Genomic DNA, 12,225 nt, shown 5'->3' with positions numbered 1-12,225 from the left:
GTAATTGATTTCATCAATCATGCCTAGGATTATTTTTTGTAATAAAAACTTAGAAAGGATGGGGTCCTGAGGGGTTGATGAACATGTAGATCTAGATGTGGAAAGAGTGGCGTGCTTACAGCATGGAAGTTCTATGCCCCTTTCCATGTATCTTGCTCTGTGCATCTCTTCGTCTGGCTGTTTCTGAGTTACATCCTTTTATATATAATAAACCAGCAATCTAGCAAGTAACTGATTGTCTGAGTTCTGTTAGCTGATTTAACAAATGAATTGAATCTTAGGAGGGGGTCTTGGGAACCTCTGATCTATAGCCTGTTGGTCAGAAGCACAGGTGGCAACCTGGACTTGTAACAGGTATCTAAAGTGAGGGCAGTCTTGTGGGGCTGAGCCTTTAACCTGTGGGATCTGACACTACCAGGTAGATAGTGTCAGGATAGAGCTGAATTGCAGGATACCCAGTCAGTGTCTGCTGAGAATTGAAGAATTACTTGATGGTGCTGGAAAAAACACCCAGTGCAGACCCTATTCCATGGAGCATGGAAAATGAATAAAACTTGGCCCCTGATCTAGAGGAACTTCATCATATAGAAAGACTACAGCAGTTATTTAGCACTTGCTAAATGCCAAGCATTGTCTAAACGCTTTCTGGAAATTACCTAATGTAATCCTCATATCCACTATGTAAGGAGTTGGTGATATCTCCATTCTACAGATGAGAAAACTGAGACCCAAAGAGGTTTAATAACTTGTCCAAGATCACACAGTGGGTAAATTGGCAGAGCTGAGAAACATATTTGGGTTTGTATGACTTGTATGCTTAACCACTGTCAGACTGAAGAGGTAGAAACTGAAATACGGGCACACGTGTCAGGTGTCGTGGATTGGAGCAAGGAAAGTTGTAAGTGTCCAGGAGGATAGTTTGCTTATGGCTAAATGTGTAATCCATGATGCTGTTGTGAAGGAAGCGGATTTTGAAGGACGGGTGGATTAGGAAAGAAGATTTCGAACTGAGTGTGCAGCCCCTGGTGGGGAGGAGATACAAGAGGGCTTCCAAAGGGTTATGTGGGCCCAGGCAGTTTTGATAGAATCAATTTCCAGATTCTCTTTCCTCAGAGCAGTCTGCCTGTGATAGTAGGCTTGCCCCTTCCCAATGGACGTTTTCCCATTTTCTAAAAGGAAGGCAGACGTTTTTCCCATTCTGAATCTGTTACACGGCTTTGCCTTTAAATGTTAAACCTCCTGGGTTGGTGTTGGGAAAGTAAAATGATCTTAATTGTCAAGTGACACATCCTTGCATGTCATTTTCTCATTTTGACTTTCACCAAAATTGGTGGAGGACCCAACTGATTTGCCACCTGATAGAAAATTCAAAATAATTTTAGGTAATATATCACTACTTGTAGAGTTATAGGTCTACATGTAACTCTTAGAAGTTCTTTGGGACACTGGTGATATCTTTATAACAGAATACTTAACAGAATAATATAAATCTCTACTTAATGCGAACAGGGTTTCTCAGCATTGAAAATCTATCCAAATAAAAATAAGGCAGAATTGTTGCTAAACTGTTTCATTTTAGCACAGAATATTCTCGAATGGGTTGATCCATGTAATCATTGGGAAAACAAAACTACCCTGTTTATCTCATTAAGAATTACTTTTCAATAAAAACTTACTTTTTATATTTAATAATTTATCAGCATTCATATGGTATGCTAATAATATGCTATTAATCATTGTAATGATAACTTGGTTCAGAAAAAATTTTTACCATGTAGAGCTTTATGGTCATGGGAAATAAAACTTTTACCTTATTTCTATTTTTTTTTTGTCACAGAAGTAAGATAGAGTGATGAATAAAAACTTTCAAGTATAAAACATATTACTTTGGGATACATTTTTGCAGAGGAGATGGAATTGAATTGCAACTACAAGAGAAAGATTCTATGAAATTTCCAAATGCTAAACTCATTTCATCTATTTTTAAAATGAATGACTGGGTATCACATTTCTATGGTATTTTATTACACTGGTTATATTCAAGAAAGTCATGAAACAGTTACATTTAATTAATTGATTTTTTTCAGTTTTTTTTTTTTTTTCTTTTTTTCTGTGGTACACAGGCCTCTCACTCTTGTGGCCTCTCCCATTGCGGAGCACAGGCTCCGGAAGCGCAGGCTCAGCGGCCATGGCTTATGGGCCCAGCCGCTCCGCGGCATGTGGGATCCTCCCAGACCGGGGCACGAACCCATGTCCCCTGCATCGGCAGGTGGACTCTCAACCACTGCGCCACCAGGGAAGCCCATTTTTTTTCAGTTTTAATATTTTTATTGAACTATAGTTGATTTACAGTGTGTTAATTTCTGCTATACAGCAAGGTGATTCAGTTATACATATATATATATAAATATATTTTTTATATTCTTTTCCATTATGGTTTTTTATAGGATATTATATGTAGTTCTCTGTGCTGTACAGTAGGACCTTGCTGTTTATCTCTCTTATATATAAAGCTTATACCTGCTAACCAACCTCCCACTCCATCCCTCCCCCAGCTCCTTCCCCCTTGGCAACCACCAGACTGTTCTCTATGAACATAGAGATTGGAAACAGTTACATTTTAAAATGTCAATATTTACTGTATGCTGCAAATGGCATCCTTTGGTACTATTTAAACTTTTGATGCAAAATGTTAGATAGCATCTTACAGACATGCACTGAGGTACATCATTTTTCAAATTCTTTTAGTGAGTACTTGTGTAAAAAGCTTAAAGAACCCCGAGTTAAGGCCTCCTAGATATGAACTCAAATATGGAAGCAGAAAAACCCCAAAATTTTCTCAGTTTTGCCTGAGTCAAATAAGCCTTTTTAAAGTGATCTTTACACACAATTATATGTATTTTGTATTTGTATATACTTTATATACTACTGTAATTACATCAAATAAAACCTCTAGAGCAGTGGCCTAGCGCACTTCTCTGGAACAGAACTGACTTTAGGTCAGGTGTGGAACTGTCCACTTGTCCTAGACCAAGTGAGCATAAATGGGGGGCTTGAGAAAAGATGGCTGGAGAATGTTTGTGGTATGTTGCTCTAAATTGTGTCGCTCATGGGGGTTGGGGGTGGTAGGCTGGGGGGAGTACAAGAGAGTACTGGGATAGGATGTGAGCGTTTATTCCGTTTTCTTCCCTCAAACTGTGTCCTCCTATCACAGGAAGAAAAAACTTGGTATCTAAGAGATTTGCCACACTTCCTGCTTCCAGGCAACCATTCACAGAGAGGTGTTGGCATTGGGCCTAGGAGGGCTGAAAGGAAAGACGGGCTCCCCTCTGCTGTTAGTGCATCTGGCAGCCCCTCAAGCATACGCAGGTGTAGATCACAAGTTCTTCAGTTGGTACAGCCCTTTTGTTCTACTCTGAGGGCCTGAAGTTCTTCAGTTGGTACAGCCCTTTCGTTCTACTCTGAGGGCCTGAGGGAGTAAACAGATGCTGAGAAGGGCCTTTCTTGGTTTTGAACCTGGCCTTCTGACCTGCAAGGAAGTGTGTTTGCGACCATCTCTCAGTGTGTGTGCCTCTGTAGCTCCGGCAGAGGATGAAGTGCTTTCATCTCATGCTCCCAAGTTGACCGTTTTGGTCATGAGGAAAGCAGAGGGATCCAGGAGAGTGCTGCGTCAGGGAAGAAGAAATTGGAAGCAGACCAACCAGGGAAGGGATCTTTCATGCACAGACATATTTTCCTAGCATCTTTCTCATCTGCACCCACTCTTTATAATCTACCCTACAGCTTTCTAGTAGAATGCCTTGTTTGATCTTGCAGTTGACATGTAGCAAAATCAGTGTCTTAAAAGTCTGTATGTTTATGGTAAAGAAGTAACTGTTTAAATATCACCCTTGGGATTTTTGAATACAGAAACAGAAGCAGGCTGCCTCTTTGGGATGAATGGGCTGATGTCAGGCATTTGAACTTTAAAAAATTAGCCACTGGACACTGAAACACTTTTATTTTCCAAATCGTGTGTTTTGAAATTTAATTGTGTTTTACGTAATTTCACAAGTGTCAGTTCTGCTAAATATAAAACCTTTCATGATGATAGGGGAAAAAAATGAATATATGTGAGGTTTCCTTGGTCATTTTACTGTTTGACTGTAATTCGTGGTGTTAGAAAAATATGTTTTATTTTTGCTAAGTTGCTCTACCATCTGCCATTTTTTTCATAGTAACCCAGTCTAAAGTTGGTGAAACCAAGGCAAAGTGATTTTGTACTGTCAGTGTGAAAACGAGAGCTAAAATGTATTTCCAGTTATTAGCTCATTCTTAATTCATGAATATCACATTTCTTCTGATAAGTCATTCTGAGTCAGATAATATGAAATCAGATTGTCTTTACTGAAACCTAATAATCTGTTGTGCTGGGAATAGTTAAAATCTGTCCTGATTATTTGTCTCAAGCATCAGATACAGTGTTTTAAAAACATAGATCAGAAAAGAAAATGAAAATAAGTGAGATGAAATTTAACCTAAAAGTTTACAAATGTATCATATTTGAGAGTTTTAAAAATGAAATCATGTATATATTACAATGCAGCTTAACTTATTGGCTATTTGTTCTTCTCCCCATTTAACAGAAGAAGGCATTCTCTCTTTTCTTTTAATGTCACACGTTCATCCTCCATGCCTACTCTGTAAATTCAAAGCAATGGCAATTTAAATAACATCAGTCATTTAACTAAGGTTGACAGGTGTAAAACTGAGCTATGAACTTTGTGAAACTCATAATACTATTTAAATGCAAAGTGTTTTTGTAATTGAACATCCATATGGATTCAGCACCACATCTTGAAATCTTGACATCACCGGTTGACTTTTAAGAATTGCCCCCAGACCAAGTAGCTGAACAGATCCTGGGAAAGTTGATTCTGTTTCAGACAGCCACTCTTCTTGATCCAAAGGCGAGGGTCACTTACGATGAGGGCGCTCAATCGTGAACAGAGCCAAACCACACAATAGTCTGGTCGTGGTCCGGTGCACACAGGCTGGAATCATTTGCGTATAGGGTGTTAAAAAATTAACAGACAAGACCATGGAGCTGTGGACACTGGCACTGCACTGCTGCCTAACTGGTAGGGAATTGTGTGCACCCATATTAAGCTGTAGTGTCTAACAGTCCAGAGACAAAAATGATCACAGGTCATGAGCTAGATTTGGCTCCTTAATAAACTATAGCAGTCTCCTGATAAACTTATTCTTCCACATGTGACCAGTCTCATGAATAAAGCCCTTTGTCTCTTCCCCTGCCCGGGCCGTGCCGTGCAGCATGCAAGATCTTAGTTCCCCCACCAGGGATGCTCCCTTGCCCCCTGCAGTGAAAGTGCAGAGTCTTAACCACTGGACTGCCAGGGAAGTCCCAAGTCCTTTGTCTTTTTAGTGTGAACAATATGGAAAGTGAACTGGATGCTTCTAATCCTAACTGGTCTTGCTAGTGTTGATATTTTATGTAAAATAAAATACAGATTAACCTAGAAGCCTTAGTAACCACATGTCAATAACTGACCTTTGTTGTAGGTAATCTGTGACTTTCATTTAAAAGAGTGGAAAAGAATTGCATGCTATGGTGGAAGGCTGCTTTTAAAGCTCTAAGAAGTAGCCCAGGCTTGTAGGATGTGGTGCATGTCATCTCTCATCCTGAATTTCCCATACGGCCACATTCAGATATATATTTTTTTTGTCTTGGTTTTGACACATTTTAAACATAATATCATTATCCTGAATTTTCCCTTCTAGTGGAAAAAATAGTAGAAACAGAAATACATCCTCTATAATAACAGACCTTCACTGAGTATCACCATGTATAAGACACTGTGCTGGCAATCACGGGAGCACAATGATATGGCCTTCATTTTATTAAGATTTTGAGGGCCTATTCACTTTACTAATAATTTTAAATTTTAATAATTTCATTATGTGTATTATTAATATTTTATGAAATATGTACATGATAATTTGTGTTTCTAGATATTTTAGATGGAAAACAACTGTTTGGCCTTATCTGAAAGGAAGAGTTACACCAAATGGAGTGATTGTGTAGTGTAGAAAAATTTCCCGTAATGTTTTATACCTTGACGTGGGTAGTAGTTAAATAGCTGTTCACTTTATAATAAATTTGTTAAACTGTTCATATATGTATGTTATATTCTTTTCTGGTGGTCCATTATAATTTACAATGAAAAAGGAGTGGTGAAAAACGATTTCTTCAGCCTCAAAATTTCTCCTGGAGCAACGCCTGAAATTCCATTGTTATCAGTTAATTATTTTAGTTAATATTTGGCTCTTCCTTTTTCTCTTTAAAATGGAACTATGGGATTTCCCTGGTGGCGCAGTGGTTAGGAATCCGCCTGCTAATGTGGGAGACGCGGGTTTGATCCCTGGTCTGGGAAGAACCCACATGCTGCGGAGCAACTAAGCCTGTGCACCACAACTACTGAAACGCATGCACTCTAGGGCCCGCGTGCCACAACTCCTGAGCCCGTGTGCTGTAATCACTGAAGCCCACGCTCCTTGAGCCTGTGCTCCGCAACAACAGAAGCCACCACAATGAGAAGCCTGCGCACTGCAGCGAAGTGTAGCCCCTGCTCACCACAACTAGAGAAAGCCTGTGCAACAACGACGACCCGATGGAGCCAAAAAAGAAAGGAACTATTCTGTGACTAATTAATACATGAAGAGATGAGCCCTTTAGTGTGGTTGGTTTGTCAGATCACCTCTTCTCTCTAGTCCAAGAATCTGAGCTAATGTAGGAGGGATGGTTCTGGAAGGTGGGATGACGAGGGGAGGAAACATTTGGAAAAGGAAGGCAGTTAGTGCATGTCAGCAAAATGGAGTCAATAAACCTAGATGATGCATAACCATCTCTCTCACCTTTGTGGATTTCAGTAAGCAATATATAACCTAACTTAATTGCTTCGCTTTCTTCTTAAATGGTAGCATTATAAAAAAAAATCTCATTTAACATAATTAGGACAATGGTTAAAATACAGTGTTTTAAAAATGTAGTTATTGGGACTTCCCTGGTGGAGCAGTGGTTAAGAATCCATCTGCCAATGCAGGCGACACGGGTTCGATCCCTGGTCTGGGAAGATCCCACATGCTGCAGAGCAGCTTAAACCCATGTGCCACAACTACTGAGCCTGCGCTCTAGAGCCCACGAGCCACAGCTACTGAGCCCACGCGCCGCAACTACTGAAGCCTGTGTGCCTAGAGCCCGTGCTCTGCAACAACAGAGAAACCACCATAATGAGAAGCCCGCGCACCACAAAGAAGGGTGGCCTCCGCTCGCCGCAACTAGAGACAAGCCCGTGCGCAGCAACAAAGACCCAACACAGCCGAAAATAAAGTAAAATAAAATTTAAAAAGTAGTTATTACTTTTAAGTGCACATTTAGTAATACAAAGCTAATAAGTATTGCCTAATTAGGGCTTTTTAAGAACCCTACGTTCATGAATAGAATAGAGTAATTTATAGTTAAATATGAATATTATATGAATGGATACTTCAGAAGTGCTCCCACTGAGTTAAGGCTTGTAAGTAGCTTTTCTCCTTATAGTCTGTTTTCCTAGTAAGGCTTTTACACCATAGGCTTGTCCAGTTCACATAGCTGTAGAGGAGGAAAATACATATAAACAGATTTTTTGGTTAGTAGTACACTGTTCTGAATATAAAATGGTATATATGTTAGTCATATAACTCTCATATACACCATTTTATGTTAGTAAAATAGTCTTGTCGGTCAAACAGTTTATTTTGAAGAAGCCTGGCTATGGTGTTTGTGAGTGTCTGAGAGAGAGCTTGTGTGTGATTTTTTTTCCTGAAATTCTTTGGGAAAACCATAGATTTAGTGTTTGATGTCAAGAATTATGATTTAGATATTGCGAATAACCCAATGTTGGTTTCTTTAAGAAAAAACGCATGCATACATAGTTTGAAATTTTTCTATTTTAAGATAATGCTCAGTTTTTGATCTACCTGTTTATTAAGTTTTTGGAAGCTTCGGAAGGAAACCAGGTGAAAGTGATCAGGCAGCCTCACTTTCCCCCAGGTTGTTAGACTAAGACTGCTCAACAATATTATGGTTACCAGGCGGGAGAGGGAGGGACGGGTAAACTGGGAGATTGGGATTGACATATACACATTACTATATATAAAATAGATAACTAATAAGGACCTACTGTATAGCACAGGGAACTCTACTCAGTGCTCTGTAATGAAAGACTAGATATGTGTATATGTATAACTGATTCACTTTGCTGTACAGCAGAAAGTAACACAATATTGTAAATCAACTACACTCCAACAAAAAATAAACAAGCCAAGAAACAGAAAGAAAAGACTGCTCAGCCTGGGAAATAGCCTTGGGTACATGAAGGTCCCTTGCAGTATAAATTAGTAATGCCTGCTGAAAACAATACCACATTTTAAAAACATGTATTCAAAACAATTAAATATATGATGTTGGGGTAATTCTGTCTGGGGCACAAATGAATTAATCCCTCCTGCCACTGTCCCGGGGCCATACCACATGGAATTCCAGTTTTGAGAAGCAGCTCCATCTGAAATCTGCACCTGAAATTTTGGGAATCTGCCTAGGTGATTTTTATTAAGGGTTATGGCAAAATAGACAGTGACTGGCCACTCTGATGTCTGATAGCACATGGGGTTGTTCACGTGAGTTGGTTGTGTTCCACTTATTATACCTGGTGAAATTTCCCGTAGATCTCAATGTTATTGTTTTCTAATGCCTGGATTCTGAATGTTGCTCCCACATGAGCGTACCTTTAATGCCACATATCTTCAGGTTCACCTTTTCATTTCAGGGTTCCAGAATAGGAACAAAATGCAGATGTTGAATCCATGTCAAATTCCTTGTAATAATAGTTTTGGGAGCTCTTATTTGAAACCACTGTTTTCTTTCTGTGTTCAAGGTGTATGTCTTAATGTTTATCATTCCTGATGAGTAGCCAAACCTGCCTCCAAGTGTTCTGGAGGGAATGGCCAACTTGGGGGTGCTCACTTGTTTCTCTTGTTGTCTTTCAGCGTTGGTTGCCCTTGAGAGAGAATTCTTCTCTTAGTTGGCTATTAAATATTCTTCTCATTGGACATTCTTTTTTTTTTTAAATATTTTTAAATTAATTTATTTATTTTGGCTGCGCCAGGTCTTAGTTGCAGCATGCGAACTCTTAGTTGTGGCATGCATGCGGGATCTAGTTCCTTGACCGGGGATCGAGCCCGGGCCCCCTGCATTGGGAGCACGGAGTTCTACCCACAGGACCACCAGGGAAGTCCCCTCATTGGACATTCTTTTCACTTCTAAAGAGTCTGTTTCTCCCAGTGGACCCTTAATTTAGACTGATTTTTGAGGATGAGGTGCAGGTGGTCATGGAAGGCTGTGGATTGTGGTGGCTTAGAGCTAAGACTCAGGAGCCAGACTGCTGGGTTTTAAAGCTGCTCCCCTGCCCCCCCCACTCATGAGCTCTGGGACCTTGGCAAAGTCCTGTTTTTCTTATCTTTAAAAATGGGGATAATATTAGTATCTACCTTAGAGGATTATTTTGAGGATTATATAATTAAAAAGACCCGGAAGTACTTGGGGCAGCACCCAACACGTGGTTAAGTGCTCAGTAAATATTAGCTCTTATTAGTATTACAGACTCACCTCACGACTCGAAAACCGTTAGGGGTGATTACTCTTTGGATTGAAGGACCTGATCCGTGGACATACAAGATGCCTTTCTGAGGAAGACACACCTGCCTGCCACATGGTTAATTGAACAAGGGCTTCGGACATCCCCTCCCTGGTTTCCCCTGTACCTCCCAGAGTGAGGGCCACGCCGCTGGAGGAAAGAAGACAACTCATCAGTGCTGCACATCTCACCCCTGAAGGCTTATCTACCTCCCTCCCAAGAATGGGATCCAGACTTCCTGGTTGGACCCATCTGCTGCACTTTATTTGGATCATGATTTCCAACATTGTGTCTGCTGGGGGCTCCCTCTGCTGGTTCATCTAGCATGTATGCAAATCTGCGGAATAAAAGCTTTTAAAAAGTCAGTTTTAGACCTTAAGGGATATTTACATTAAAAAACACATTTGAAAACTTTTTTTTTATGTGAGTGATACAATTCACGTCTATATTACTCTGGTTTTGCCATTTGCCTTATGAGTTGGAATATTTTCAGGTTCAAAATATTTTGGGTAGGTTGGATTGAGAATGAGGGTTGTCATGGCATGCCAAGAAACAGTAACTTTTTTACAACGTAGTTATCAAGGACCGATTGGAATGGCTTACATTCCAATATAATAGTACTAAATATCTTAGATTCTTAGTTTAACAGTTGATGTGGGGACTTTTTTAACTCTTAAAGTCTCAAAAGGTACCATTTTGAAGTGGTGCCATAACCTAGACCCCTTTGGACATTGTTATGTTGAGGGCTTAGTACATTTCAGAAAATAGTAACTCAGATTTATTGGGCAATTCATTATGCATTTGGAATTAAAATTTATCAATACAGTGTGCCATGACGTCCCTAAAGTTACGTTTAAAAATATGTTTTTGCTTCTTTGTGTTTTTCTGACCACTATCTCCTTTCTTTTCTTCTCCACTATCTCTTTCTTTCCCCTCTTTGCTACTAGGATCAGACAGCATAAATCGGGTAACTGCAAACATGGAAAATGGAGAAAATGAAGGAACCACTAAAATTATCGCACCTTCACCAATAAAAAGGTCAGTCGGTTAACTGAAAGGACACACCACTATATGCTGTCACAGAAATGCTTTTTTTCTGTTGGCAAGGTTAAGAATCTTTTCACTCTGATAATTAACTAGTACTTTTGATGAAAAAAATTCTGTGGGCCAAAGAACACTTTAAAATGCCAGTGAAATATAAAACATCAGGATATGTCCCTCTCATTTGAAGGAAATGCTCCTGCTGTCATAGCGTGATAAAAGTCACAGATAGTGTGTGGTCTGCCTTCTCTGAGCAGAGTGAAAATTCCATGGGATTTTTTAAATGGCATGATATAATGGACTAACTCAGAGGGACCTGGGAAGTAAAGTAGATCATATTCACGTTCAATGTACTGCGTTCATTACAGCGCTGCATTGAACTGTGGCCCTAGAAAGAGGGTTTATAGCATTTAGAGGCACAGGGTTTCAGAAGGCAGTGATTGCATATGTATAAAGAGTCATCATGGTCCTGTGCACCAATTTTCCCAGCAGCCTCCCCCAGCAGAAAGACCTTCTCTTAATATATTATGTGGATTGTTTCCCTGAAAGATCAGCCTTGTTCTCTGTTAAGACGCTGTTTCAGCATCACTTTTTCCTATCTTGAATTATGTTCATGGAACAGGATGTTACACATACAATAAGTAGCTTTCATCAGCTCACTTCCTCTATAGAGATTGCTCCACATGCATCATGGAGAAGTCCAAGCAGTCAGAAATACATGACCTTGAGAGACTTCTTAGATCATCTACTCCATCTTTCATTAGTAAATGCTGGTGTTTTCATTCAACTGGGTTGTTGTTACTTGGAGGGATATAGTTTATGATTTCTCAGCAAAACAATTCTAAGTTATGAAATTTCTCAGAGTTGCAGGGTGTCCCCAGGGTTTTGCCATCATTTTGTTTTGTTTAGTTACAGGACACTCCCTGTACAGGTTTTCTTTTTGGAATGACAAGTTCTTTGCTTTTGCCTACACTTTCGTTTACTGTGCTTCCCTTAGTCAGCCTCACGGCTGTGGCTAGTGAGTCATCTTAATCTGTATGTACAGGATATGCTTATGGTAAGCCCAACATAAGAACAGTAATCTTGCATGAAATTCAGATCCCAGGAGTTCAATCCCCTCTGTAACTGCATTCTTGCCCATAGGACTGATACCTGAAGGGCCGCCAAATTTTCCTACTCAAGTTTCAGATGAGAAATAGCTCAGTCAGTGAATGCAATTAATTTGCCCCCCAGGATTTCATTATTCTTTCGCTGCTCTCTCAATTTCCCTTTCATCTCCCTACTGCATTTCTCAATCTCCCTTTTCTCTTTTCTTTCTGATTTATTAAACACACTCAAACTCTCTACTGTTGTATTAAATCTACCATATTTATTACTTTTCCTCATTTCAAAAGTGAGGTTTTACTTTAGAAATTTGATCTTCCAAATATTTTTTAACCTTTATAAGAGT

General features: G+C 39.6%; 1 protein-coding gene across 2 annotated transcripts in view; it reads left to right on the top strand.

The window, feature by feature from the left end:
• EPB41L4A (erythrocyte membrane protein band 4.1 like 4A) overlaps positions 1–12,225 on the top strand; it is a 275,254-nt gene that overhangs the window by 216,466 nt on the left and 46,563 nt on the right. For both annotated transcript variants that reach the window (XM_032627984.1, XM_032627985.1), the window contains exon 14: positions 10,682–10,772. In XM_032627984.1, coding sequence (XP_032483875.1) covers positions 10,682–10,772 — 91 coding nt within the window. The remainder of the gene's footprint in view (positions 1–10,681; positions 10,773–12,225) is intronic.

This window comes from Phocoena sinus, chromosome 3 (assembly GCF_008692025.1).
Source record: "Phocoena sinus isolate mPhoSin1 chromosome 3, mPhoSin1.pri, whole genome shotgun sequence".
Taxonomy (NCBI): domain Eukaryota; kingdom Metazoa; phylum Chordata; class Mammalia; order Artiodactyla; family Phocoenidae; genus Phocoena; species Phocoena sinus.
This window is presented reverse-complemented; position numbering and strand designations above follow the sequence as displayed.